Below are 25833 nucleotides of genomic sequence, written 5' to 3'. Positions count from 1 at the left end.
AGACGTGCCCACGAAAAGTTTCAGAAGTGAATTTCACTGTTAAGGAAAAACAGCTGTCCGGCTGTTTGACAGGATCAACACTTCTTGTCCCCGCCCACCCCTGCGCTGCTGTTGTATGCACACAAACACTCCCTCAGTCTGGTCTGACGGTGTTGCTTGAAGGAGACTGGTTTCAGATGAAGGACACGACATAGAAACAATGTTACCTTCAGATGAATAATGAATAATGTGGTCGTGTTTTTATTTTATAAATTTGAATGTTAACAAGGGAACAGCAGGTGGAAAGAGGATTTATGAATTGTATAAATAAATGTTTGTATCATATTAGCCTTCTGTTATATTCTGCGTACTTCTCCTAGACCGTTTGTGATATCTAGAAAATTCAAAAACTATGGACTGGCGATCTGTCCGGGGTGTGACCCCGCCCCCTTCACCCTATGTCAGCTGAGATTGGCACAGCACCAGCAGCGTGACCTTCGTGTGGAACTCGAAACTCCCAGATATCAAAAGTGAAAGTCATCTTGGAAAAAGGAACAGAAGGACTCATTAATTGATTTTTTTTTTGATGATTGATAAATCAAAATAAATCTTATCTTGATCGTCATAAGAGGGTTAAACATTAAAGACTATATACAGTATGTGCTCTGACTCTTTTGTTTCTGACAAAAATAAAATATTACAAAAAAAAAGACAAAACAATGTCACTTCTGTTCACGAGGACCAAAAGTTACACACTGCAGCTTTAGTGAGTTTGCTTTGAACACATAGTATTTTCTTTACTTCACATGCATACATGTATTGCTGATTGTACTTAAACACAGATCCCACATGTTCAATGATCAATATTCAATTATTATATTATATTATTATTATTTACTATTTATATGACATGGGAGACAATTCTAGCAGCACCTTTTAATGGAAAAACATTAAATCAAGACAAATGTCTTCACCATGAGAAATCATTTTTTTAGCTTTCTCACCTTTTTGCAGCAGCTCACATTTTCTCACAGCGTGTCTTTAAAAATCATCCTCCCGGCTGAGACGTAGCGCGTCACAGTGAGGGCGGAAAGCGGTGTGGTCCACGCACACACACACAGCACGGTACAGAGGAGGCTGAGGGTGTCACCTAAAAGCGTGCCGGGTTATTGGACAGGCCTACGTGTTGTTGCCAGGGGCGTGGGTCCTGTTCCCTCTCTCCAAACCTCCCGGAGAGGAAATCTATGAAGACATTGTTCGTATGAGCCGAGCAGGAGATGCGCTCACGCTGAGCCGCCTTTCCCGTGGCGCAGTGAGCGTAATCTGATAAGAGCCTGTGTCCACCCTGCTCTCAGCTCCCACTCTGGAGGAAAACTAAAAAAAAAGAAAAAAAAAAAAGAGTGTGCGACTATTTCAGGGAACAATGCAGAGATGCTGATGTCACACTTTCCGGAGCCGATTCAGGGTTGCACCTGAAACACCTGCTTTATTTGCATCATCCACAGTCCGAGTCCCTGAGCGTCACGAGGGGGGTGACAGCTGCGCACTCGGCCGTCCCACGGTGTCTCTTTGTAGGGATTAATGCGTGGCACAACCCTAACATCCTGGTTTGTCCACTGGAGGCCAGTTGATCTGTGTCTCCGCCGGGGGAATCACGTGTTTGGAGTGAGAGTGAGTGTTTGCGTGACTTCATGGCGGTGACACCAGGCCCAACTTGAATAGCTCAGTGCTTCACTGCAGCAAGGTGGACCGGCGCGAGAGGAGGCACGGCGGCGGCGGCGGCGCGCATCATCCATCCGAGCTGCACAGGATGTTTTAAGTGCTGAACAATTTCAAGGCGCAAGGCCATCCACCCTGCGCCGCTGCCGAACTGCGTCACCGCATGTAAGAGTTGCAGGTAAGCAACAAAGTCTCTCACCGCCGGGAGAAGAGCATGCTCATCACTCTACTCGTCGCCGGTGAGTGTTTAACAATTTACCGGAGATGGATTCGGCGGATGATTCAAACAAAGACCCGCCTCTGGTGTCCACATTCTCCTCAGCACCAAATTTAGACTCGGACATAAACGCAAATGCCTGCAGGCCTGTTTATGAGAATGGGACAGATCACAATGTCAACATGCAAGACGCGGCCCTGCGAGGAGCCAGTGACCCGAGCGCGTACCCCTCCTCAGATTACCGGGGACTCATCCGCCAGAGGTTCATCCGGCGCAGTTTGTGGGTGTCAGACTCCGAGGAGCATCCGCTGGACGCGCCGGAGTGTGTCAGCAGCAGGACCCCGGTGCTCAGCATTAACCTTCGCACCATTGTTGATCGAAGTCGGACCCGGGTTCTGAACGGAAGCCGCCTGGGTCTCCAGGAGACCTCCAGCACGGAGAGCCAGGCGGAACTCAAGGAGAGCGCCACAGAGAGCGTGAGCGCGGACGAGGAGAAGGCGGAGGGGAGCGAGACCGAGCGCAAGGCTGAGGTGGTGGTGGCCGCGGATGTCACAGGTAAAGCAGGAAGTGACGAGAACGAAGAGGAGCCAGGGATGAAGGCCGTGTCCACCTCACCTGGAGGCCGCTTCCTCAAGTTTGACATTGAGCTGGGCAGAGGTTCCTTCAAGACGGTCTACAAAGGTCTGGACACTGACACCTGGGTGGAGGTGGCGTGGTGTGAACTCCAGGTGGGTTTAGTGACCATTCTAGTTCAGGAGCAATAGTTGGCTTCATTAAAACAATGTTTCATAAAACTTTTTTTTACAAGAGCACCTACTTTTTAAAGAAGATACTGCGACCACATGACCTAAAGAACACATTTTGTGCATAATATTTAATGGTTCTGACTAATTCTGACAGATTTATCTTCAGTGAAAGGGCTGAAAATACATTTATTTGGGTGCCACCTGCCACTTTGTTCCCCCCCCCCTCAGTCTTTGGGAATAACTGGTTTACTGTAAATGACACCTGCACAAAAAGGTGTAGTGAGTGTTTGCAGCCCAGAGGCAGCAGCAGCACTAAAGCTGGTGCAGGGAGCAGTTAAGAGTCAGGGGACGCCGTGGAGGACAAATGTGTCCCTGCTGCAAACACAATCTCCATCTTCACTCTTCAGACACCAGGTTTTTTTTTTGGATTATGTTAGGGTAATCTTTTGCCTTTTGTTGTCCCCTCATAAATCCACAACAACCAGATTTATTCTCATATTTATAAAAGACAGAAATGATTAAGTGCAGCGTCATGCATTTGTGTACTTACATTTATCAAGAGAGTCATTCTGCTCTGTGTGAGACAAGTATTTCTCCCTCATAATTCTTGTCACCGTGTCGTTTGTCACTCACAGTCGTTTATTGCTTATGCTCAGACGTGCAAAAGATAAAGAAGTTGTTAATTACGTTAAACGTTTGTATTCTCCTCTCTCGAATACTTCTCTTGAACGCTTTCTGCTCCTAAAGTGGTGATTTAAGTGTTTCAGCTTTGGGCTTCTCAACAGAAACACCTCTATCATCACAGCAGTGACAGCTTGCTGTGACGCTAATCTGAGTGTGTGGTAATCTAGATACTATTCATGTGATACGCAGATTAGCCCGGGGGCAGACAAGTAGACTGTGGTTGCCCTTTCAGTGCTTGCAATGCCTAAAGTAGTAAAGTAGTCCAGAGCAAGTTGGGTCATCTTTAAAGACACTAAATGACACATACTGCTACAAAGTCATTCACATCTTCATTGTTTTTGTTTTAGTCAGGCCTTCAATCAATCAATCATCATCAATCAAGCTGATTTGGGCTGAATCAGAACCTCAGCATGGTTTTACCACCATTTAATTGCCGCTATACTGTCACAGTCAGCGTACCGCTCGTGTAGCATGGCTGTGCAGCTTGATTTATTGGGTTTAAGATGACTCCCGAGTAATTGTGCACTGGGTAAAGTAACTGTGAGATAGAGCAAATGCAGTGGATCAGACTCTCCTGACCGAGGACAAGGACCATGTAATGAAAGAGTTCTAGAGACAGTCCAGGCTTGAGCTTTGGTTCCCCTCTTTTGTCACTCTCATAGAATATTATGCTGCCTGTAACAGAATAGTATCTTTCATTTTCCTCCCAGTATTTCTTCAACCATTGGTGGTACTAAATTAAGAGTATGTAGGGGAGCTGTAATGATGATTCAACCTTTCTATCCCTGGAGCTGAGGCCCTGCCATTTGTAGCTCTGGTGTCTGTGTGGCTGTCTCACAGAAACAGCTGTAAAACTAAGAATGAGACAGCAGAAACCTGGATGCTCATAAAACAGATTTATAAAATCAGTTTTGAAGAGGAGCCGCGGTGTTTAGCAGACCAGAGAGCGCCTCGTCTTACGGTTACTTATTTATCCGCTAAATGATCATCAAACATCTGCTGAGCGAGTTATCAAATGATATCACGCAGCAGGATTTGGTAAAAGAACCCAAACACGTTTCTCCGTCACTTTGAGATCCGTGTCTCGCTCGCTCGTATTCAATTATTTGTCACGTTCTTTGATGAGTTAGTAATGAATCCTGAACACGGATTTAAACCCCTATGATACTATTATCACACGGATGTGTCTGGAGAGTGAATCTTGTTACATATACATAGATGTATATATATATATGTATATATATATATATATACATATATATGTATATATATATACATACATATATATATATATATATATATATATATATATATATATATATATATATACATACACACAGGGTGGGTTCAGCTAAGGATAGTGTTGAAGACATATAGTATTGGACACAACGCATAGGCGTTGCAGTGTCCTCGCCACCTGACACTCCAATATCGATATCATGCCGCTCAAGTATTTCTTACCCCGTTTTTTTTGTTGCGTGTAAATGAAGTATCTGTAATTCTGTGTCACGAGCACCACACCCTGCTTAGATCTCGCCCGTCTCCGCAGAGGCAACTTTAATTCTCATGTTTTGAGGGTTTTAAATATGTGGCAACAACAAGGCGACAAGGTAGTAAAGTAGCTGATGTCGGTGGCACAGTATTCATGATGCTTAACATGACACATAAACACTGCGTCGGTCGCTGTGAACAAAATGGGATTACCCAACACCGCGAGCGGTAAACAGTAGATTATGGTGCGTGTAAGTATATTAAATGCACCCTCATTTTTCCCAAGTGAAATGTGTCACTGGAAGACAGCAGGAGAGGAAAAATCTAGAGGTCATGCACCCGAAAAACCATTGGATTGTATCTGCCATGCTGACTGGAGAGAACAAAAATGTAGACGATGTTTCCCCCGTCAGCTGTTTTTACTATTTATACAACAGTTCAGGGAAGGCAGGGGCCAAAATATTGATCCAGTATACACAGATTCACTCAGGCATCTACACCCAGAGGTGTGAGATGTAAACCTCAAATAACTGGACGCCGTAATCCTAATAAAAGAAAGCGCTAAATCCGTTAAGCTTTGGATTTGTCGCCGAAAAAAACTCTTTTTACACCACGTTTTATATGAATTCTATAGTTGTTTTTTTTTATTTTAATTACCGTACGATTTACAAAAAAACAATTTAAAAAAGCGATTTAATTACATGTTTATCTGTCATGATAGATTAAACCAGATTAAATGAAGCTTTAGTTGTGAATCCTCTGGAAATAATAGATTCTAAGTGCAGTGTTTTATACACAGTGGTGATACAAGCGTACGTGGTTCAGACCCCCATGACCACTCATTCAAAATAGCAAGGTTGTATTCACTCCAAACATCATACACAGACTAGTCCCCCACTCTTGTGGCAACACTGGGTTATTTAAATGAAGCTGAAAGGGAATTGTATGTCTTTAGTTACCATTTTTTATTTAACAAAAAACACTGAAAAAGACAAGCCCCACCCCCTCCTCCTCTCAAACCCGGGCATAATGGACACCGCTGGAGCTTGTGCTCTAAATAGAACTCATCGTTTTGCCGTCTTTTTAAGGATTCATTTTCTCTCTCCTCGTAATCCAGGAGCGGAAACTGTCCAAAGCCGAGCGACAGAGGTTCAAGGAGGAGGCCGAGATGTTGAAGGCTCTTCAGCATCCCAACATTGTTCGATTTTATGACTTCTGGGAATCGCCGGTGAAGGGGAGGAAGTGTATCGTTCTGGTGACGGAGCTAATGACCTCAGGGACACTAAAAACGTAAGAGTCAATATTGAACACATTAGCTAGAACTACTTGTGTTGACGTGGTTGAGAAATCTCGGCATGTTCCTTGTTCCTGTACCTTCACGTTTGCATGACAGTAAATCAAATGTGAGTCTCTTACCACTGCTTCTATTAAGTCACTCTAAAACAACCGTACAGCTATGACCATTAGACGGTCCACATTGTGTGGATCAAGTTTCATGCTGTGACGTGTAATGTTAGACTGAAACAACAGGATGTGTTTCATGGTTTTTCTCACGCAAACGTAAATAATTAACACAACAGAGTAACTCACAGTGTCGGCAAAAGATATAATATGGAGAGGTTAGTCATGTGATAGAAAATCTACTGGAGCATTTTTATTATTTCATTCCGTTTCACCACAGGTATCTGAAACGCTTCAAGGTGATGAAACCTAAGGTTCTTAGGAGCTGGTGCAGACAGATTCTCAAAGGCCTGCACTTCCTCCACACGCGGACTCCTCCCATCATCCACCGAGACCTCAAGTGTGACAACATCTTCATCACTGGCCCCACGGGCTCTGTCAAAATAGGAGACCTGGGCTTGGCGACGCTGAAGAGGGCGTCGTTCGCTAAAAGTGTTATTGGTCAGTCGTCAGCAAGTTTGCGCTCGACTATTTTACCAAATACTTTGTTGTGGCAACTTAACAGTAAAAGAAAAGCTGTAAACACACATCATCTCCAACTTTAAGTTGATATGCTGCTGCTAATTTACATAGACAGATAATACAGAGCAAAATAAGCTATTTGGGCTATTTTGGATAATTAATTTGCTACAGCTAAGTGTGTTTATTTAAAATAAATGTATAAACACTCTAAAATGCAGGTGCGCCATCTTCTACTGCAGCCCGAACTATGCAAATAAAGACAGATAACGTCCTTTCCGGTTTTGCAAACTAGAGAAATAGAGGAAAGAGCGGCGTACTATGTGCAGTCTCACCATTAAATGTCACTACTCGTTACACACTGTACCGTTATCTGTCTCTGCCAGCGTCCAGATTAGTAGTGAACAGTCGGTGTCTGCTGCAGCCAGAAAAACAATGCTGACGATAGGCGACTGTACCAAAACAATGAAGCTGTGTGCCGTTAAAAACAAAGCTCACTACTTAGTTTGTAAAACTGAAGAGTGCCACACGATATCGATTTAAGCACACCTTATTCAGGGTGTGTCCAAAACAAACTTGTTATTTTGCAGACGAAGCGGTGGTGTACGAAGTGATGTTGGTTCCAGAATTAGACCTCCTGTTCTTAATTTATGTCCATTTTCTAAAAATGGATGTTCATGCCTCAGCATATTTCTGTTGTAAGTATTGTATGTGCCAGTTCATTTTCAGTTACAGAGGGACAGAGAATGAGTGCTCCGCACTTTGTTTTACTCTGTGGACATCACAGATTAACATGTATGTGTATTCATTTTTCACATATTGATCTCCTCCGCTGCTTTTCAGTCCCGGGGACAGCCTGAGATTATAAGATTTTTCTTTTGCATCTGAAGCACATTCCTTTATGCAACAAATGTGAAATCTTTCCCTTTTAGGTAGAAAAATCATGATGCTAATCCAGCCTTTACACATTATTATATTATTGCATTATTACAGACACAGCACAGCATAATATTAGCTTTTAGCCTATGTTAGTTTGGTTTACTCTCTTATCTGACATTTGAGCAATTTGAAAAAGACTGGGATCACAATTTGACATTGAATCACAGTCCTTTACACTGCTTTTCACCGGACACCACGATATAATATTATCGCGATATTTAAGTCACAATACGAAATTACCCCGATCAATATTATCACAATACTTATGTCACAATATGATATTATTTCGATATTTAAGTCATAATACGATATCACGACATTTAAGTCATATATGATATTGTCATGATACTTGAGTCACAATATGATATTATTTCGATATTTAAGTCACAATACGATATCACGATATTTAAGTCATATATGATATTGTCACGATACGATATTATCACGATATTAAAGTTGCAATACGATATTGTCACGATACTTAAGTCAGGATATGATATTATCATGATATTTAAGTCACAAAAGTCATGATACAATATTATCACAATATTTAAGTCACAATATGATATTATCACGATATTAAAGTCATATATGATATTATCACGATACTTAAGTTACGATACGATATTATCACGATATTCAAGTCATGATACGATATTATCACAATATTGCAAAATGACAGAGTATTTGCAAAATCTTATATTGCGTTAAACTCACAGCTCTAGTGAGCACTTGGCACCATCTAGTGGACAGAAATGTCAAATTTTTTTATGCTAATACCAAAAAGTTGGTTTATATGCTAAAAAAATTCAACACTTGGTCTCTCAAAAGCGATATAATATAGCCACTCAAAATATTGCGATATTTCACAGTGTGGATTTTTCGCCCCCACCCCTACTATTCAAGTGTACAATTTATTTCTGTCTCTTGAACGATTTGTCCAGGCACACCAGAGTTCATGGCCCCTGAGATGTATGAGGAGCACTACGATGAGGCTGTGGACGTCTATGCCTTTGGCATGTGTATGTTGGAGATGGCCACCTCAGAATATCCCTACTCCGAGTGCCAGAATGCTGCACAAATCTACCGCAAAGTCACCAGCGTGAGTTCAAATTCAGTGTTGTTTGACTCTGACATAACTGTAAGCAACAAGAAGTTAGTTAAAAGTTAGTGTGAGGGAAGAGGACACAAAGTTGCATCTAATGATTTCTTTCACTCTCAGTTTATCTCCTCAATCCCCATAGAATAGATTTTTGAGAATAATGGGATTTTTTTTTACAGGGGGTGAAACCTGCAAGCTTCAGCAAAGTCAGTGACCCTGAAATTAAGGAAATAATCGGCGAGTGTATCTGTCACAGGTGGGAAGAAAGGTGAGTAACGCAGGAGTCACGGCTTGTTTTATTTGTACTGTCGCTATAAGTTGATCCTTATTCTAACACTGAGTTGCTTTGTTTCTGTTTCTGCCTTATGACGCAAAAGCCAGTATTTACTTTGACACAGTTGATGTTTCTCTGTGTTTGTGTGACTTTTTTTTGTGTTCTGTTTTACCGTCACTGTGATCTTCAGTGTTTGTGTATTTTGTGCAGGTACTCCATCAAGGACCTCCTGAATCATGCCTTCTTTGCAGAGGACACCGGCGTCAGAGTGGAGCTCAATGAAGAAGACGATGGAAACAAATCGTCCATCGCTCTCAAGCTGTGGGTTGAGGATCCAAAGAAGTTGAAAGGAAAATACAAGGATTCCGGTGCCATTGAGTTTACCTTCGACTTGGTGAATGAGGTGCCGGAGGTTGTCGCCCAAGAAATGGTAAATGGTATTTACTTATAAAAGCGTCTGCTAAATGACATATAATGTCTTTTTAGTTATGGAAAAATAATTGTGTATAGGGTGCATGTAAAGAGAAGGTAATAGTATTTTTTTAATTTAATTTTCTAAAACCAGACTTCTCAGGCGTTTCAAAGGAAAAAAAAATATAAATCACCTTTATTTAGACTGATTTAAAGCTCTGTTGCAGAGCCTCTATTGTTCCTTGTGAACCTCTGTCTAATAACCGCAACACTGCAGCCCTATTTGCACGAGTAAAGCACAGACTAGGTGTGCTGCTTCTGTAACCTGCTCAGACACAGCCACAAATGCACTACTCTGTGTGCAGCGTGGTGATGTCACCACAGACACGAAAAAAACAAGAAAACTGCTATACTGAGAAACACACAGAGAGTCATGTGGACACATATCAGCTTTGTGTCAACTAATCAAGCGTCTTTAAAAGTGATATACTGTATATACATGTATTATTGTTATTATTATTATTTTTGCCAGTGGTTTAAATATTTGACAGTTACAAAATCCATGTTTAAATGCCTCCATTGTCTCTTTACCTGGACTTTTATTGCACTGGCTGTTTAGGGTTAGTTGTGTGAGAAGTTGTTGTGGTATTATTACATATAGTAGAGGTAATATACTATATAGTTTGTAGTCCTGTAACAACACATTTATCTTTACTTGGGAATACAATCTCAGAATGTCTTGAATGCAAGCTTGTGGCAACCATGTTTGAGGAAGAGTGTAACGCCCTTTGGCTCAGTCTTACATTTTACTGTGTCCTGCAGGTGGAATCTGGTTTCTTCCTGGACTGCGACGTCAAGATAGTGGCGAAGTCCATCCGTGACCGCGTGGCTCTCATCAAGTGGAGGAGAGAGCGGACTTTCTCGTCAGGAAATGGCGAGACGCAGCAGAACCTACTGCAGGTGCCCAGCACTGGTGTGCCACAGGAAGCCACGTTAGCTGCCACGGATTATGAAGACCAAGAGATGGAGCAGCAAACTCTGGTGGTCTGCAGTGTGCCTGTCACCACATCAACAACATGTGAGAAATCTGAACAGAAACACACCTATAGGTTATGACATGATGTAAAAAAAATAATGTCTGGTAATAAATCTAACCACTGGTCAAGTGAATGTAAGAGAATAACAGGAAAGGTGGCTGCAGCATGTGAGTAACACCTACAGTATTAGTCAGCAATGACTTCAATGAGATGTTTATCCTTCTGCCTCTGTCCTTCTCTTGTTTTCCTGCAAAAGGCAGTAAATCACACAGCTTTGTTGAATGTGTTGTTCCAGCTGACAGTGGAGGGAGTTCTACCATGCCTTCAGATGTTCTTAACAATCAGCAAAATGGGACCTACCAGTCTCTCCCAGAGCCCATTTCCACAGTTCAGATCATTTGCAGTCCTCCTGCACAGTCTGACCCTCAGCTGCACCAGGGGCCCTACCAGCAACCCGCGGGTCAACTGCATCTTGGGGCTTATCAACACACTGCAGCACAAATGCACCAGGAGGCGTATCAGTCTCAAACAGTGAGTGGACACGTTTCTTATTTCTGTGGCAACCTTCTGAAACTGTCCTTTTGTTTTCCCGTAATAACATTTTGATTTATTTGAATTTTTTGCTACGATACCCGATCAGCATCGCCACAGTGAACCGTTTGTAAGCCATAACAACCTGCTCGTCGGTCAGAGCGCAGTGTGTTTCAGGCGTGGAAGCGCCTCCGTGGTTGACATGTGGCCATGTAGCTCGCATCCTCACACCAAGACTATGAGTCCAAGCCCTTTCTCGTGTTCTTCACTGGACGTGGCTCCAGCAAATAGCACAGGGAGCTCAGTGCATGCCACAGACAACCTCTGCTCTGACTCTGCTCAGGATCCACCGGCATCATCTCCCCTCCTGTCTCCCCATCATCACTCTCATCATGACTCAGCAAGTCATTTTAATTCACCTCACCTTCCCCTGAATTTACAACCTCCTTCAGAGCTGCGTCAGATTGTCTCTCGCAGCCCACAGCTCCACCACCACCACCACCACTGCAAGGCTTGCATGTCTCTCCTCCTGAGGGACAGGACGAGGGGAGGAACATCTCTGGGCCACAGACACACGCGCTCTTTCTCGGCATCCACCAAGTTCTCTCCAGTTTCTAAGCCGGGCTCTCCCACATCTCCTCATGTGTCATGCTCCCTTCCAGTCACGCTACTTCATTTTCGTGCATCGCCCTCTCTGCCGTTGTCAAGCAATCAAACAAAGCTGCTGACATCACCTTCGAATCCACCCTCACATGGTTTGAACGAGGGTGCAGATCTGACTCTTCTCAACCACTGTCTGCATCACATTGTCAGTCGAAGGACTAGCACTCCCACCGTCTTGGAGAGAGTACGTCACCCGGTGCACGGCCAAGGGGAAGTTAGGAGAACTGCCTCATCCGCATGTGAACACACTGACAAAAGTCAAAGCCTGGAGGTCCCACTTGTCTGTCGCTCAAATCTGGACATTAACCCACTATTACTGCCACGTAACAGCAAAGGCAGACCAGAGTCTCTGGTAAGTCAGAGAGGAGACTTTGATTAGGCTCCTGCTGTAGCAGCATCCCTCTGAATATCATTAAAAAGCCTGCTGCTTTGCTCCTATGGACTTTGCATGATAATAGCAAAGTGCAAAAGTCCTTCTTCTCCTGCTCCTGCGTAATCCACAATGAGATTAATTTCTGATCTGGTCTGGTAAGGTCAGAACAAAGCCGCGTACAAACAAATGTGCCAGTAGAGCAGTGAACACAGCGTGTACTCCTCCTCTGCTGCAGTCATCCCTCTAATCCCGAGCTTCGGTTGCACAGCGAGTCTTATCATTTTATGTAAAAAAAACAACAACAAAAAACAGGGTCCAATCAATTGACTCTGTCAAATGTGTTTCTGACAGACCGTTTCTGATCCTACACCAGCCCCTTCTGTGCTCCAGAGTAGACAGACAACACAGAGCTTCCCAGCTGCAGCGTCCGCCCTACAGACGCAGGTTACTCTGCAACCCAGCCAGGAGCAGGTACGGCATGCATCCAAGCTGTAATAAGACACAAACTGAGGAGTTAGGAGCCAAGTTGTTTAAGTCACCTATTGCAGCTCGCTCAGAACTGACAAAATCATTAAAATCATGAAATTAGACATATTATTTAAAGATGAAAGTGCATTTTTTTATTACATCTAAGTCAGCACCAAGTGTTGTTTCTGTAAAAGTCAAGTAAACATGCAAACATACAGAAAGTACAGGAAATATTCAATAGAGTGGCACCAGACGTTTGTGTGAGGTGGGTAAACAATGCATCTTTTAAATGTTGCATTGTTTATAGTATGTCTTATGCACACGTGTGTGTGTGTTTCATTTGGTTTGTGTTTCATTCCCATTTGTCTTTCTTCTCTGTAGTGCCATCTTCAGCCAGTTGCTGTTCTGTCCCAGGTACAGCCACCATTGTTTATAAATGTATCTTAGGCTACAGCATATATGTATGGAGGGCAAAACAATGAAGAATTTATCATAAATAAATAGAGAAGTAAATATTTACTGTATTTATTTGTTCATTAAAATAAAAAAAGTATGTAAATAACGTTCTCAAAGTTGAGAATGTTTTCTACTAAAAAGTGTGACGGTGGAACACCTAACTTCCAGTTTGCTAGTAGTCATAGATGTCCTGAAAACAACCGAGTCAATATTATTTAGAATTTATGGACAATTTAGATTTTAGTGCATTTCACAGTTGAAAACTTTTTCCATATATGGGACTTTTAACATGAAAATTATCTCTAAAACTGTACAGTAAAAATGCCAGATTTCCTGTACACTAGTAAATATCAATATTAAAATAGAAACTTGTAGCTGTGAGGATTTTCATTGTTTCCCCTGTTCAAAGGCATGCTTTCAAACGTGCACTTGGTGTCTTATGTTGAAAACCAGATCTTGATATCCTAACAAACCAGAGCCATATGCAAAATAAAGAAATAATGTGGAAATAAATAAATGAATAATTAGTTTTATTTATTTATGTAAGTATTTATTTCATTTATTCATTAATTAATTAAATTAGTTAAAGATTTCGTCTTTTTTTTGTCCTCCATACATAAAAAGCAAACCACACAATCATTTAAACATATAGTGTTAAATCTTTTGTTGAAGTTAGTTGACCTTTCAGACCAGATTATCTTGTCAGGTTTACAACAAATTAGTTTGTTTCATCACAACTGTCATACACTCCATTCCAAGTGCAAAAAACACGTTTCATTTCCCTCCTTAGTGCTTCTCTGCTGACCCGTCAACATCTCATCTCAGCCATCCTGACATATCGGCCACTTTTCCACACTCAGTCTCCAGTGCTCCTCCCCCACTCCGGGTCAGTGCACAGGTGTGTTGTGTCAGCAGTAGAATCAAGATTTAAAATAAGATGCACCAAGAAAGGTTTGTCAAATAGGAATTTGGCAAAAGTTTGCATTGCAGGGACGAGTAATTCATAACGGGTCTGTGTGAGTGTTATTTCTACCAACCATTTCTCTTTGTTCATTGTATATCCATTTTCCCTCTTTCTTTCCCAGTTTCCCTCATACCCTGTTGTTCAAACAGGGGGCTACAGTCCCCATCCCTTCTTCTCAGCTCCTTTGCCGTCTGCCTACAGTGGCGGTGGCCGTTTTATAACTAGCACCTACTACTCACCTTCGCCTCTCCATCCCTCCCTCCCTCTGAACCCTCATGCCGCCTTGCCTTGCTCTACACCTCCTCTAGGCAGCCCTCAGTCTCCTCTGTCCACGCCTCAACACATACCCATAGTGGCACTCCCAATCCCAATCCTAACCATGACCATGTCCCCGGGAGTGCCACAGCAGCAGGGTGGCCTTGCTACATCTCAGCCAAACATCTGTAGCTTCCATACCACACACCCCTTACCTTTCTCCCAGGTACGAACCACCCCATTCCCCGCCCCTCACCCTGAGCAGGAACTTGCTGAGCAGCCTGTCCAGGTGAATATTTGACTCAGTTCTTAATGTAAGGGCTGGTGATGGGAAAACTGTAATACTGCGGTGGTAATCTGTCATAACCGTTAGTGTAATGCATGCAGAGCATGCGTGTGAGGTTTAGGGAGAACAGTACTTACCTACGGATGAACAGTTCCCCTAATGTGCTTTTTGTTTTCCAGGTTCAGACGACTGTTCCACAGGGGACATTGGGAGATGTTCAGCTGTTGGCTCCAGTTCAGCCTGTCTTGCATGCTGTTCAAAGTCCTCTCTGGGGAGATGCCGAAAGCACTGCAGCTAACCTAGAATTAACTGCAGCTCCTCCTCCAGTTCAAGCTCCCGCCTCAATCTCAGCTACAGTACAAGTTGAATCCCGAGTACTGGCACAAACTCCGCCTCTTGTCCCAGCACAAAACCAACCAACAGACGCAGTATCTACAACTCCAACTCCAATCCTTGTTAAGGCCACAACTTCAGGCCCAGTACAGGATCCTATAACAGCACCAGCTCCAGCCTCGGCCCCAATTCAAGCACCAGTCATTGCATCTGGTCCCACTTTTGAACCACCAAAAGTCACTTGTACAAGCTCAGACTCATCGTCTTTGATCAGTAAACCCCAGCACTCTTTAGGAGGTTTGGTCTTCGCCCCGGTCCCTGTCACCCTGCCAGTCTCAGTGAAATCTGCAGCCTCCGCTCCGCCTCCTGTCGTGGCTTCCGTCCCAGCTCCAGCTCTGCAGCCTGCTGCAACCCAAACAGCAATCTCATCGCCTGAGGGTGCCAGCCTGGCCATAACTCAGCAAAACACAGAACTGACAATTACATCTAGCACCTTTCAACAAGACATTAGTGTAGAGGTAGGAATGAAGCCAAAGTCTGCACATCTTGAGTGTTACATTGATTTATGCACATTTTCTGGATAAATCAGTGGTATCTAATTAATGATCTAAAATATTACTGCAAATAGTTGCTTTTCTCATTACATTCCAACTATTGTTCACTTCCTTCCTGAAAGCAGCCTTTCTGTGAGAGACAAAGAAAAGCTTTTAATAATCCCACGCATCAATTTTGACATTAGTGGTAGTGTTTTCTAGTCTTGCAGTCATCTGTTTGTCTTTCTTCAGGAAGTACTTCAAGAAACATCAGTGTCGTTACCCAACTATGCGTATGACAGGTACGTGTCATCACAGTTTCTGACTTAATTTGAACAAGAACCCAGAGGTGATTAAGTGTGAACAGGTTTATCTTTTTCCGTAGCGTCAACTCTGATGTGACGTCTGGTAAGGAAACAAGTGACGGCTGTGAGAGCTTGGTCAGTGGCGGGAAGGGCGACGGAAAACCCAGGAAACACCACCGCAAGTCCGCCCGTACACGTTCACGGCAAGAAAAGACCAGCAAACCCAAACTGAGCATAATCAATGTGAGTCATTTCTTTCAGATGAAGTTATCATTTGTTAAAAAAAAATGTTCCCATGTTCCTAATTGTGAAGTTTAATCTCTGCCACCAAAGGTTTGTAACACTGGCGATAAAATGGTGGAATGTCAGCTGGAGACTCACAATCACAAAATGGTGACATTCAAGTTTGATCTGGATGGAGACGCTCCAGAGGAAATTGCCACGTACATGGTTCGTTTGTCCTTGTACAGTTTATGCATTCTCGATTGGTTATATTTCTGATTTAACGTCTTTGCCTCTGTACATCTGTAGGTGGAGAATGGGTTTATTCTACTGTTGGAGAAGGAAATCTTTATTGACCAGCTCAAGGACATTGTGGATAAAGCCGAGGACATGCTGCATGAGGACATAGAAGGTGAAAAGGCGTCCACCTTGAGTTGCAGTCCTCAGCAGGGCAGTCTGTCTGAGGGCCTGCTGGGAGAGGTAAGAGGAAGGCAGAAATAAACACCATCAACATAGACATCAGTCTGTAGTGATCCATTACACAAAACTATACATAATTAGATGTGGAGTGAGACGTATTCAGTGACATGAAAATACTGTCGGCACAAATACAGAGCAAGCAGCAACTTGGCTTCTATGTCTCTACCACTCTGCAGAGTCAGCAGCTTGGGACACCACAGCCGGTCTATCAGCAGAACGGTAAATCTCTGTCCATCTGCTGTCTTAGACGTTGCTTTTTTAATAATGTCATATTTATTGTACGTGTGATGGTAATTGCCAAAAACATTTGCTTGCAGTTCTTCACACAGGGAAAAGATGGTTCATAATCTGCCCTGTAGAAGAAACACCCACGTCCAGCCAGGAGACGCCGTCTGATGGCACGAATGCACAGTCACCTGGGAGTTCAACCACAACCCAGGCTGCTGACAGTGGCACCGCAAGGCCGTCTGTGTCCAGAGGTGACTTTTATCTCGTCAGTGGAAATATAGCACCACAATGTGGCAGCTGAGGGAAACACAGCTCTGCACCTTGTAATATTATCTAAAAAAAAAAAGGCTTATTTTATTTTTTTTCCTGCTGCAGAAGAGGGGTCGTCCTCGACAATGTCTGGTGGGAGTGGAGGCTTCTCCTATGAAGTGTATGGATTCTGCAGCCCTCCAATTATGTCCAACACAGACCCACTCATTTTGGCCATGCTGTCACCTCCTGTCTCTGCTCCTCCAACCCTTCAATCTGTATCTTCAGTGGAGCCGGCCGGCAGCTCCATGCAGCCCAGTGTGCATCAGGCCCAGCCAGCCCGGGCTCCAACGCTGCCCCCTTCATCCCCACTCAGATCTCTCCCACTGAACGAGGCACAGGGATCCCCTCTGGGTGCCAGCTCCCCGGTTCATTCTGCTCAGCCGATGCCTGACATGATAAGCCCCGTGTCCATAGCTGAGGAGGTTCCCTGTTGCCCACTGGTCATGCAACTATCTCTGGATGTAAGCGGTTCACGGGCTGGGTCTCCTCTCACCCCGCTGCCACTCCAGGAGCCAGATTCAGCCAAAGAGCCACTGTCTGTCGCCTACGCCTCCACAGCACGTGGGGATCTACCACAGCAGCCTGTGGTGCTCCACCAGCCCTTTTCCAGCATGGGAGGAACCAAAGTGTCCTCACTACCACAGAGCCCAGCGCCCTCGCAGCACGGTGCAGGGCCGGGCGAGTCGGATGGCGAGGGACGGCTGGCACGTGGGGGCTTCGTGGACAGCACCATAAAAACACTGGATGAGAAGCTAAGGAACTTGCTCTACCAAGAATATGCTCCCATGTATCCGTCAGGCAGTGCGGCAGAGACACCGGGCTCCTGCACCGAGTACATCCAATCACCTCCTGGTCCAGACAGCGCCACGGGAGGGTCAGGAAACAGCACACCTGGGCCAATAGGGGAAGGGCGCTACAGGACAGGAGAACAGCTGGTAAGCATGTTAAAGCTGCAGTGTGTAACTTGTTGGTTACGCTGTTTGGTCTTCGTTAAGAGGCACAATATTAATAGCTCAGAAGTGTCGTCATCATCATCATCGGACAGTTAATGGTGTCCATCTCCCGTCTTCTTCTAGCCTCAAATTCCTGAGCGAATGGACAGTTTGAGCACACAGAGTGACTCGGCCGTGTGTGGTACGTACAGCCTACGCTTATCAATGTGGGGCATTGTAACACAATCGGCTTCATTAACTCATCAGTGTTCGGTTTTGCAGCGTCCATGTCCAGAAGACAAGTCCCTCATTCCGTTTCCTGCTCTGGAACAAGAGGTCGATTCAAGGTATGGAAGGGACTTTTTTTTTTTTTTCTCCAAAGTTAAACGGAAAGCAGAATCAGCTTTATTGGACAAGTATGAGTGCATATATCCAGTTGTCTGTACTAACTAAAAACAGGACAACAGAAATAGTCAAAATAATGCTTAGTTTTGCAATGTTCCTCAAATGGCAAGAGGGAAATGATCATCCTTCGTTTTGTGTGATTTACTGTAATGTTATTTATTTTATTATATCTGTATAGATCACTCTTCCATAAATCACAATTAGCCTGTCCAAAACGCAGCAGCTTTTTAAACCAGAAGCAATGAAAGATCCCACATCCCGCTGAATTTATCCTCACTACGCAGACTACCCATAAACGTTCTTGTTGATTTTGAAGTCTTGCTTTTAACTTTACATGGACAAACAAGCTGTTATGTCACTGACATTCTTGTCTCCTACCTTCTTCCCAAACCTGCCCCTTGTGTCATCCGGTCTAAATCTGTTAACCACTCCATGGACCCACCACAGAACAAAAGGAAACTGAGAATGTCATGCTCTGGCCCCCAAACTATGGAACACTCTTCTTCCATAGTCTTTTAGAAAGCAACTAAAGCAACACTTTTAATGCTTGATCTTGTTGTTAGGGTTAATGTAAAGCACTTTGTGATTTTATGTCTATGAAAGGTACTAGAGAAATAAACTTACCTTACTTAATTACCTATTCTTGCTATCTAAGTCTGAGTCTTTTGTTTGATTTTGGCAGATAATCTCTGTCCCTCCTGAAGTGGCCAACAGACGAGGCGTAAAACAGAGGAGTTGGGGCAACGCGGCCTCACCAGTGCACCCTGCAAGATACAGTCAAGAACACGTTCAGGCTGAGGCCATGGTAGCCTCCACTACGATTGGCCGTTTCTCAGTGGTGAGCACCGAGGACGACATCACGCAGAGGACGCGCTGCAGCCGCTACTCTGCCCCGCCGGATTTCTACCTGGACACGCCTCCTTCCATGGCCAAGCGCGGTTCCCTGCCACGCGCCCTGACCTCGGCCTCCGTCCCCGTTGACGTCACCGTCCATGCTCGCTTCCTCTCGTCAGACTCGGGGGCGGAGAGTAGCCCCGCGAAGCTGGCTGCTGCCACCCCGTCTCACCGGCCTCGCTCTGAGCGCAGAGGAAGTGACCTCATGAAGCGGGCCGTGGCCTTCCTCCGTCGCTCAGGGCGGAGCAGCAGTGTGCAGAGCTCTGACTCACCGAGCAGGCATGGAGGTGTGCACGGCTCAGCCTATGGCAGCAGCGACAACGACTCAGAGATGGAGGACACGGACATGAAGAGGGAACTACAAAGACTTAGGGAAAAGTAAGCAGTTTACTGTCATTCGCCAGTCCATCACATGGTTGTTTTATGTCTTAATAAAACATTATTTTTTTTAGTTTATTAGCTTTATCTGGCCAGGAAGGTCCCATTGAGATACAAGATCTCTTATTCCAGGGAGTGGTAGTCCAGATAGTAGCATAGATAGTACAAATAGTTACAGAAACGAGACAATTTCAGGTATAAAACTCACAACAGAATAAAAAAAGTTAAGAGAGTAAAAAAGAGAGATATAATAAAGTAAAGTGCAGAAGTATACAGGCCATACCAACAAGATCCTTAATATGAAACCCTCAAAAAGGTTATATGTAAAACAACATGTTTCTTTCATGTCCATAAAATGCCGTTTAAAGAAGGTAGTGTCTGTAGTGAAATGATGTTCTGCCTCCATCCCTTCAGACACCTGAGGGAAATCTCTGAGCTGCAGGCCCATCAGCGGGGAGAGGTGGAACTGCTGTATCACCGGCTTGGCAAAGCCCCCCCTCCTGGCCTGGGTGTCTCTCATGTTGCGCCACATAACGGCCGTAGAAAGAGGTCCAGCAGGCACAAGCTGAAGCCTGGCAAACTTCTCAGCCCTCTGGTTCAACAATTTCGAAATGTCACAGCCAAAGCCAGCGACTCCAGCAGATCCAGTAAGTGTTTTTCCAGAATCCTCAGCTAATGGGTTGAATATTTTCCAGAACTAAAAGGGCCATCCTGTGTTTTGATGCTTGTGTTTGTTCAGGTACAGTTGAGCCTACACTAAGTTTAAATGGCTCTCCAGCCAGGGGGTCTTTACCCACTCACGGCAGGGCCCAATCATGCACGAGCCACATTCCAAGATCAGCTTTGGAGCCGGTGCTGACTCAGCAGCCCTGTTCCCTCAAGGGCTCTTTGTCCTCGGATAATATTTACACTGGACTGCAAGGAGATGGCACAGGCACACAAGCTCCACTTGTACAAGGTATCTGGCAGTGACGCAGTCTCTCCACAGTGTAAATACCTTGATTCACACTTTCGGTTTGGATATGTGCTCTTCTTACCCTGCTGTGTCTCTCTCTCCCTCTTTGATTATACTTCCCTGCAGGCTGGTCTAACTATCCTCAACCACCTGAGAGAGTGACCAATAAATCCAGTAGCAAGCCACGCACTAGATTTCTCAGTGGGCCTGTGTCTTTGTCTATCTGTTTGTATCTCTTCTCTTCCCGCATAGCTTCATGTGTTTGTTCCCCGTGTTTTTCTGTTTCTCTTCTTTTAGCTCACTGATTGTCTTCTTTCTGTCTCTGGCAAACTAGTCTGGAACTCTACTCTTTTTTTAAATTGTATTTATCTTGTATTTGTGCACAGAAAGAAGTTCTCAAGGTGAAAGTTAGTTTGGAATTTTTTTTAATATTAGTATTAATATTTAATAGACCTTTACTCATTCATTGGACCTGTTGTTTCAGACGTTTGAGGCTTGAAAAATCAAGGTTCCTCATCATAGTGAAGGGCATTATTTTACATTGAATCAATGCTTACGCTAATTATCCACCTTGCAGCATCCACATGTTTGTGACTAATCCACCCTTCATTACTAGGCATTAAGCAGTGGATTTCTCCGTCTCTCTAACAATCCAACGCTGCACCACCTGCATGCGTTCACAATCAGGAGACTGCTTTGTTTATTTATTTGCTCAATTTGTTTTAGTCTGTCCCTTTGTTTTGCAGCAGTATTCAGCCCTTGTTGTTTTGCACCGCATTCTGTAATTGGTCATAATTCCCTGCTAATTGGGATGTTAATTTGCACAAGATATAAATTGTTGTTGTTTTTTGTCCTTTAGGGTCAACACTGAAGCGACTGTGTATTGGCAAAGAGCGTGGCAGTAGTATGTATAATTAATGTTTCATTCAAATAGAGGTGCAACTAACGATTATTTTCATAATCGATTAATCTGACGATTATTTCCTCAATGAATCGTTTGGTCCATAAAAAATAAAACCTTAAAAAATGTTGATCGTTGTTTGTCAAACCTGGAAATAAAGACGTTCTCAAATGTCTTGTTTTATCCAAAATGATTTCTTTGTTATCCAGAGCAAAGAAATGAAGAAAATATTCACAATTTAGTAGCTTAAACGATCGGAAATCTTGTTTTAATCATGAAAAAAAAGCTTCAAACCAATGAATCGGTTATCTAAACAGTTGTCCATTCATTTAGTAATCGATTAATAATCGATGAATCTATTAATTGTTCCAGCTCTACATTCAAATAATTTACTTCATGGACATAATAGTCCAGTCAGCTCAATAATAAACAATGCGTTTTTGCACATGTGTGTCCTCTCAGGGTCTGCAGCTGGATCAGCCACTTTCAATCAACCACAACAGCCGCCCACTGGTTCCACACCTCCACCACCTCCTCAGCAGTCAGTGATGGGCCTGGCTCAAGCTCAAGCAAATAACAGCAACAACAAGACAGGCACGTACACCGGAGCGTCCACGAGTGCCAATGAAAGAGACCTGCCAGAAGACCTGCAGCGGCTCATGGACGACTGGGCTCAAGATGTTCTTATCGTTACCCACACGCCACACACCAACTCTCTGAGCATCAGTGGGCAGCGGCCGTGGGACCAGGTCATGCACAGACCTCTGGTTAGTGTTTCAGATGTAAGTTTCTTTGTAGTTATCTATGTGTGTTCAGAGTGCACTGGAAAAGTGGCTGTGTGTAGATGCAGAGACAGAGACAGAAGAGGTTGCATTGGCCACCCAATCAATGGAATCGTCCAAAATAAGAAAAATCCAACAGAATGTTGTGGATAACACTACGCACAACTAGGGATGTCACGACTATAGATTTTCTTGGTACGATTATTGTCAGAGAATTTATCACAATATTGCGATTATCACAATTATTATCCGTTAATTGAAGTGACAACAGTATGATCAGTAAAATCACATAAACCCTGCTTAAAGGTCTTAGAGTTTAATTTATTTGAATCTTTTGATGCCAACCTAACAAAAATAATGTAGCAAATACACTACATTACTACATAGGAACAATTATTAATCTATGTTTACATTATTTAAGTCATCAATTGTTATCTGTACCAAATGTTTACATGTATTTTAATCGTTATAATAATGTATCTATTTGTATGTGACCAGATATATAACATACCTATTATTGTGGTTTGTTTATTCGATGTTTAAATTACAATGACTCAAATAAATTTGTAATAAATGAAACGGACATCACATTACATATAACGTAACGTTAAGTGAATTATTAACGCCGTCACCTTACACTGAAAGACGAACACGTGCTGTGCACAATAAATTGCAAATGACACGCTAACATTTCATTTGCTACCAGTTCAATGTGACGTTAGCTGAACGTAATTTAACCCAGTTACGGTGCGTTTACCTTTACTCATAGCCGAGTGGTTATCCCGCAGGTGGTGACACATGTTACTCGTATTTCCTCCTTTTCACGGCATCTTTTTTCTGGCACGATTTGCAGGTTCCTCCATACTTTAACCATCGGAACAAAAACAAAGCAACACAAGCGGTAACGCGCGGTCGTCGTGTAACTTTGTTTTCGTTCCGTTTGAGTTGCGCTGAACTACCTATATGGTTCCGGTTTTCCGGCATAATCTTTTCTGACGGAAAACGAAGGAAACGTTATGGTTAATATACCCTCGCGTTTAATACCGCGATTAATTGTGAAATCAAGTAACCATGACATCCCTACGCACAACTAATCAAGGCAGCTGCATTATTGCCTGGTGATTATCAGAGATGTGTCAAGTACTAGAGACCAAGACTTGTGTAAAAAGTCAAAAAGTGACTTCAGTAGACGCTGAAGTGTTGAGTACTTTTTGCTCAGGTGTGTTTATATAGTGAAAATCAATTATTCTTTTCATCAGATTTCCTATAGTCTATGCTCCATATTACACATTCTTGTAGGATCTCCATATACTGTTTGTTTAAACATAGTAATGGAAAAAAATGCAGCCAAAATGATCTGTGTGGGGTTAAGTGAACTTCTATCTTTTTTGTGTGTGTGTGTTAAACCTGAAGGTATCATCATCATGGACTGCCCCTGGTCCAGAGGCCTACAGTCTGTCATGGCCTGACAGTCCCAGGTCAGGAATGATGACCAGCCCGTCCACAGGACCCCTCCCCAGCTATCAACTTCACTCTCCCGCCCCGTTAAGGGTCTTGTCCGCCTTCCCTCTCCCCTCAGGAGTTTTTGCCTTTCCTGCTGTGCCCTCAACCCAAGACACGCCCAGTCCCGCACCTTCTCCATCATATCGGCCACCTCAATCTAGAGCCAGGACTCTATAATCTGAGTAGCATTGTGTCTTCCAACTCTAGTACCAAAAACAATCATTATACTTCTAGTAAGTCTTATGTGCATATACAGTATATATTTAACCAGCATGTATGTAACCATATGTACATACTCATCTCTATTCTTGAGTTCTTGTTTTTTTTTTGTTTAATTTGCATCAACATACCTCATGTCCATACAGTGCATAACCCTGATGTGCAGTGTAATGGTAGAAGTACATTTAAAGATGTATAGTTAGGCTTCAAAGTGTAGATTTTCACCATTGCTCACATGTAAATGTACATAATGTACTGTTCATCCATGCTTTGTTCATATAAATAGCTCACGTTTGTGTTAACTCATATCATTCCTACACATAAGTGGACGTGTGTATATAGGAAGTGTCATTTGTACATAGCTCCTGTCTTTGTACAGTTAACATTAAGTAATATGTAGGTTGGTGCTGCAGCTACAGAATGTGTCTTAATGCAACACCCTGTTAGCCACCATCATGCCGTCACTGTGAAGACTTGACATTGTGGTCACTAGGACCATTTTTGCTTCTATTCTCTGTTCTCAAAAGTCCAAGTTTCATTCCTCATAGATGAAAAAATGCTTCCAGCACAAGCGCTTGAAATATCCTTGAGAGATTTGAGTGAACTTGAACTTTATCTTCAGGTGCAAAGAGAATCACCTGTGAGAGTGCCTTGAATTGCAGTTTCAGTTTTCTGATGAGAAGCATTTAGGTTCAAATGCAGACAGTAGATAAACAGTAATACGCTTTCACCTTCGAAAGGTAAATGATGTGATTTGAATCGTGAATGTGGACTTATTTACGCAAACTTACATCGCATAACAATCGGACGCAAATCGGTACCAAGTACAAAAAGTACCAACTTTCGGTACCCAACCCTACACGCCGCAGCTCATAAAATATATCAGATTGTAAGAATAAACTAGTTAGGTTATTTAATATCTTACCTGAAAGGGTTTTTTGTAGGATTACTTTGGCAAGTGCACCACCGCCTGCATGAATACACTGATATTCTGAATGTGCACAGGTCGACGTGGTGAGTCACAAGACAAATGTTGTTCAGAGGAACTAGCATTGACACCATACAACAAGCAGGGCTGAAGGACTCGTCGTCCGAGTCAAATTGGTACTCATCCCATACCTCTCTCTCTCTCTACTAATGCAGTCTGTAGCTTTATATATCGTTGCCTTTGTGGGTTTTTAAGAGATTACTGTGTGGCTGGTGTGCAAATATAGTCCGAGGACGATACAGGCACAGTCGTGAAGAATGTGAATTACTTAGAGGCCACAACGGGACATTTGTATCACAAAGAGTTTTTGTAATAATTAGGTGAAATATTTATCATCGCTGGCTTCAATTAACAAATATTGGACAATCACTGTTTCAGTAATCGTCTCCAAAAACAACACTTTCTTTCAATCTTTGTTTCTCTGGTATGGCCTCTTTAATTCCCCCCGGATGAATTGTTTGTTGAGTACATCAGTGATTTCATGATTACAGTTGATAGGTGGGTCAGCCATTATACTGAGACTAAACTTGACTTATTTTTGTGTCTCTGTGTTTCCACCCGATATTTCACAATTGTAACTCAGCTTTTTCAGTTAAAAAGTGAACAATCCGGGAGGTTTTATCAACAAGAAGCGTATTTCACATCTTTCACATCATACAAAATGTTATTTGGAATTTTTAGAAGCCCCCCCCCCGCCCCGCCAAGAGTGGCAGACGATATAAACACTTTTAAAGTAGTGCCTCTTGTGGAGAATAAGTAGTAGTATAGTGCCCCTACAAAATGTCTCTATGTTTGCACAATATGACAGTGTTTTTTTTTTGTCTCAACGGCACAATCATAATTCAAAATGACAGGTTTTTTTTCCTAAGAACATTTTCTTTGCAGCTATTTACGTTGTGCTTTACGCAGTAGACACTCGCCATGAAAGCTCTTTGTATGTTTGCTTTT

The 25833-nt window shown here is 43.2% G+C and overlaps 2 protein-coding genes across 8 annotated transcripts in view; one reads left to right on the top strand and one right to left on the bottom strand.

Moving 5' to 3' along the window:
* The window catches only part of ninj1 (ninjurin 1), a 21244-nt gene extending 10942 nt beyond the window's left edge, over window positions 1-10302 (bottom strand). Inside the window, exon 1 of one of the 2 annotated variants that reach the window (XM_044023456.1) lies at window positions 10286-10302. The gene's annotated coding sequence lies outside the window, so the exon portion shown is untranslated. Of the gene's footprint in view, window positions 1-983; window positions 1058-10285 lie in introns of those variants that run through there. The other variant, XM_044023454.1, reaches the window with a different exon arrangement.
* wnk2 (WNK lysine deficient protein kinase 2) lies at window positions 1085-25833 on the top strand. 6 transcript variants are annotated; one of them, XM_044023442.1, is made up of 30 exons: window positions 1085-2643; window positions 5954-6126; window positions 6518-6738; window positions 8640-8797; window positions 8977-9065; window positions 9282-9501; window positions 10305-10560; window positions 10815-11050; window positions 11160-12065; window positions 12438-12557; window positions 12936-12968; window positions 13801-13908; window positions 14096-14518; window positions 14695-15366; window positions 15634-15683; window positions 15767-15929; window positions 16020-16136; window positions 16218-16388; window positions 16523-16607; window positions 16706-16867; window positions 16992-17863; window positions 18005-18062; window positions 18143-18207; window positions 18948-19537; window positions 19952-20184; window positions 20277-20495; window positions 20619-20717; window positions 21352-21396; window positions 21856-22175; window positions 23589-25833. In XM_044023442.1, the coding sequence occupies exons 1-30, from the start codon at window positions 1963-1965 to the stop codon at window positions 23853-23855; spliced, it is 7812 nt and encodes a 2603-aa protein (XP_043879377.1). In that variant the 5' UTR covers window positions 1085-1962; the 3' UTR covers window positions 23856-25833. The 6 variants fall into 6 exon arrangements, with proteins under 6 accessions (XP_043879377.1, XP_043879379.1, XP_043879378.1 ...); XM_044023444.1 differs by lacking the exon at window positions 14096-14518 and having other exon boundaries at window positions 1086-2643; window positions 13801-13896; XM_044023443.1 differs by lacking the exon at window positions 14096-14518 and having other exon boundaries at window positions 1087-2643.

The sequence above is a fragment of the Solea senegalensis genome, linkage group LG4 (genome assembly GCF_019176455.1).
Source record: "Solea senegalensis isolate Sse05_10M linkage group LG4, IFAPA_SoseM_1, whole genome shotgun sequence".
Lineage (NCBI taxonomy): Eukaryota > Metazoa > Chordata > Actinopteri > Pleuronectiformes > Soleidae > Solea > Solea senegalensis.
This window is presented reverse-complemented; position numbering and strand designations above follow the sequence as displayed.

Bases quoted from the DNA above. Each gene is read 5' to 3' on its own strand.
- wnk2 (XM_044023442.1), top strand. From the start codon at position 1,963: ATGGATTCGGCGGATGATTCAAACAAAGACCCGCCTCTGGTGTCCACA. The intron at 13,909-14,095 runs GTGTGTTGTGTC...TTTCTTTCCCAG, and splicing joins CACTCCGGGTCAGTGCACAG to TTTCCCTCATACCCTGTTGT. The intron at 16,608-16,705 runs GTAAATCTCTGT...ATTTGCTTGCAG, and splicing joins GCCGGTCTATCAGCAGAACG to TTCTTCACACAGGGAAAAGA.